General features: G+C 51.4%; 1 protein-coding gene across 1 annotated transcript; it reads right to left on the bottom strand.

The window, feature by feature from the left end:
* Window positions 1-895: 895 nt before the first annotated feature.
* On the bottom strand, window positions 896-1253 carry Pmar_PMAR025471 (hypothetical protein). The gene has a single exon (XM_002765051.1). It carries the CDS (start codon window positions 1224-1226, stop codon window positions 1011-1013), a length of 216 nt encoding a protein of 71 aa, XP_002765097.1. The 5' UTR covers window positions 1227-1253; the 3' UTR covers window positions 896-1010.
* Between the last annotated feature and the right edge of the window lie 43 nt (window positions 1254-1296).

Raw genomic sequence — 1296 nt, 5'->3', positions numbered from 1 at the left:
ATTCGCTCAGATCACAGAGGAAGGGTGCACCTGTCCCACGCCAGTGCTAGTAGATCCAGACTGAAGTGCCCTGTGGGCTTCTTCAATTTGTCGTGCTGGCTATTCGAAGCTGTATAAGACGCGACCTTCCCTGTGACGAGCTGCCCCTGCTCCAATTCGCTCAGATCACAGAGGAAGGGTGCACCTGTCCCACGCCAGTGCTAGTAGATCCAGACTGAAGTGTCTTGTGGGCCTGTTCAATTTGTCGTGCTGGCTATTCGAAGCTGTATAAGACACGACCCTCCTTGTAATGAGGTCTCCTTGCCCGACAGTGCTATATAAGACGCGGCCTCTCCAAAAGTAGTGTATGAATTTGGGGGGTGTAGCGGTAATTTTGGGGCGAGCTCTAAAATTTGGGGGCCGATCTCTAAAAATTTGGGGGGAACCCCTCTAAGGCGCGGGAATTTCGCGCTACGTACAATTAATAGCACTATTAATAGCTTGAAATATCTGCGCTGCCGGGTTTCCGGGTGACCCGCAGACAGTTGCGGGTCATTTTTCGCCCGCTCACCCGCATGAACCCGGCAACACCGGCGGGGGAGCCGGGTTTGTGACTCTGACCCGGCCCGGCCCGGCTCGCTCCGGGGCCGGGCCGGGGCGAACCGGGTAGCCGGGGCCGGGCACAGGTGCCCATGTCTAACCGGGAAGGAGACTGAACCCAAGGACTGAATAAATATTTGGAAATCCGTTGTCATTTACGCTGAAGAATGTTCATGACGGAATATTCTGATGACAGATGTCTGGACCACCAAGTGTACCCCATGACAGATAAAGGGTGCTTTAGATCACTCTTAGAAGATGAAATGGAGAAAAGTGACTCATAACGATGTTCGTAAACGACAAGAAAACCATTCGAAGCAGACTTAATGACACTCATGATATCATTCTCATCTTTCGATAGTCATTACTTTGAACAGTTAAGGAGATTGAACGAGGGTACCTGACTCAACGACGACCCAAATCTAAAACTCTCAAGGGGCTTCAGTAGCCTCGGATGCCATCCGACGGATGGAATCAACGGCAATATGGGTTGCATTGAGTGCGTCTAGTTCCCCGATGTCGGGTAGATTGAACTGATTGGGTACACCAATTTTCCTAGATGCAACAATAGCATTGGTGATGTCCTCACCCACTAGACCAAGTGTAGCGAGTAAGGCGGCGACACCGGCAACTGTGGGGGTCGCCATCGATGTGCCACTCTTATAACCATAAGTGTCAACAGGAATCGTCGAGTAGATGTTTACACCAGGAGCGGCA

This window comes from Perkinsus marinus (assembly GCF_000006405.1).
Source record: "Perkinsus marinus ATCC 50983 genomic scaffold scf_1104296975920, whole genome shotgun sequence".
Lineage (NCBI taxonomy): Eukaryota > Perkinsozoa > Perkinsida > Perkinsidae > Perkinsus > Perkinsus marinus.
Note: the sequence above shows the minus strand (reverse complement) of the source record. Positions and strands in the feature narration are given on the sequence as shown.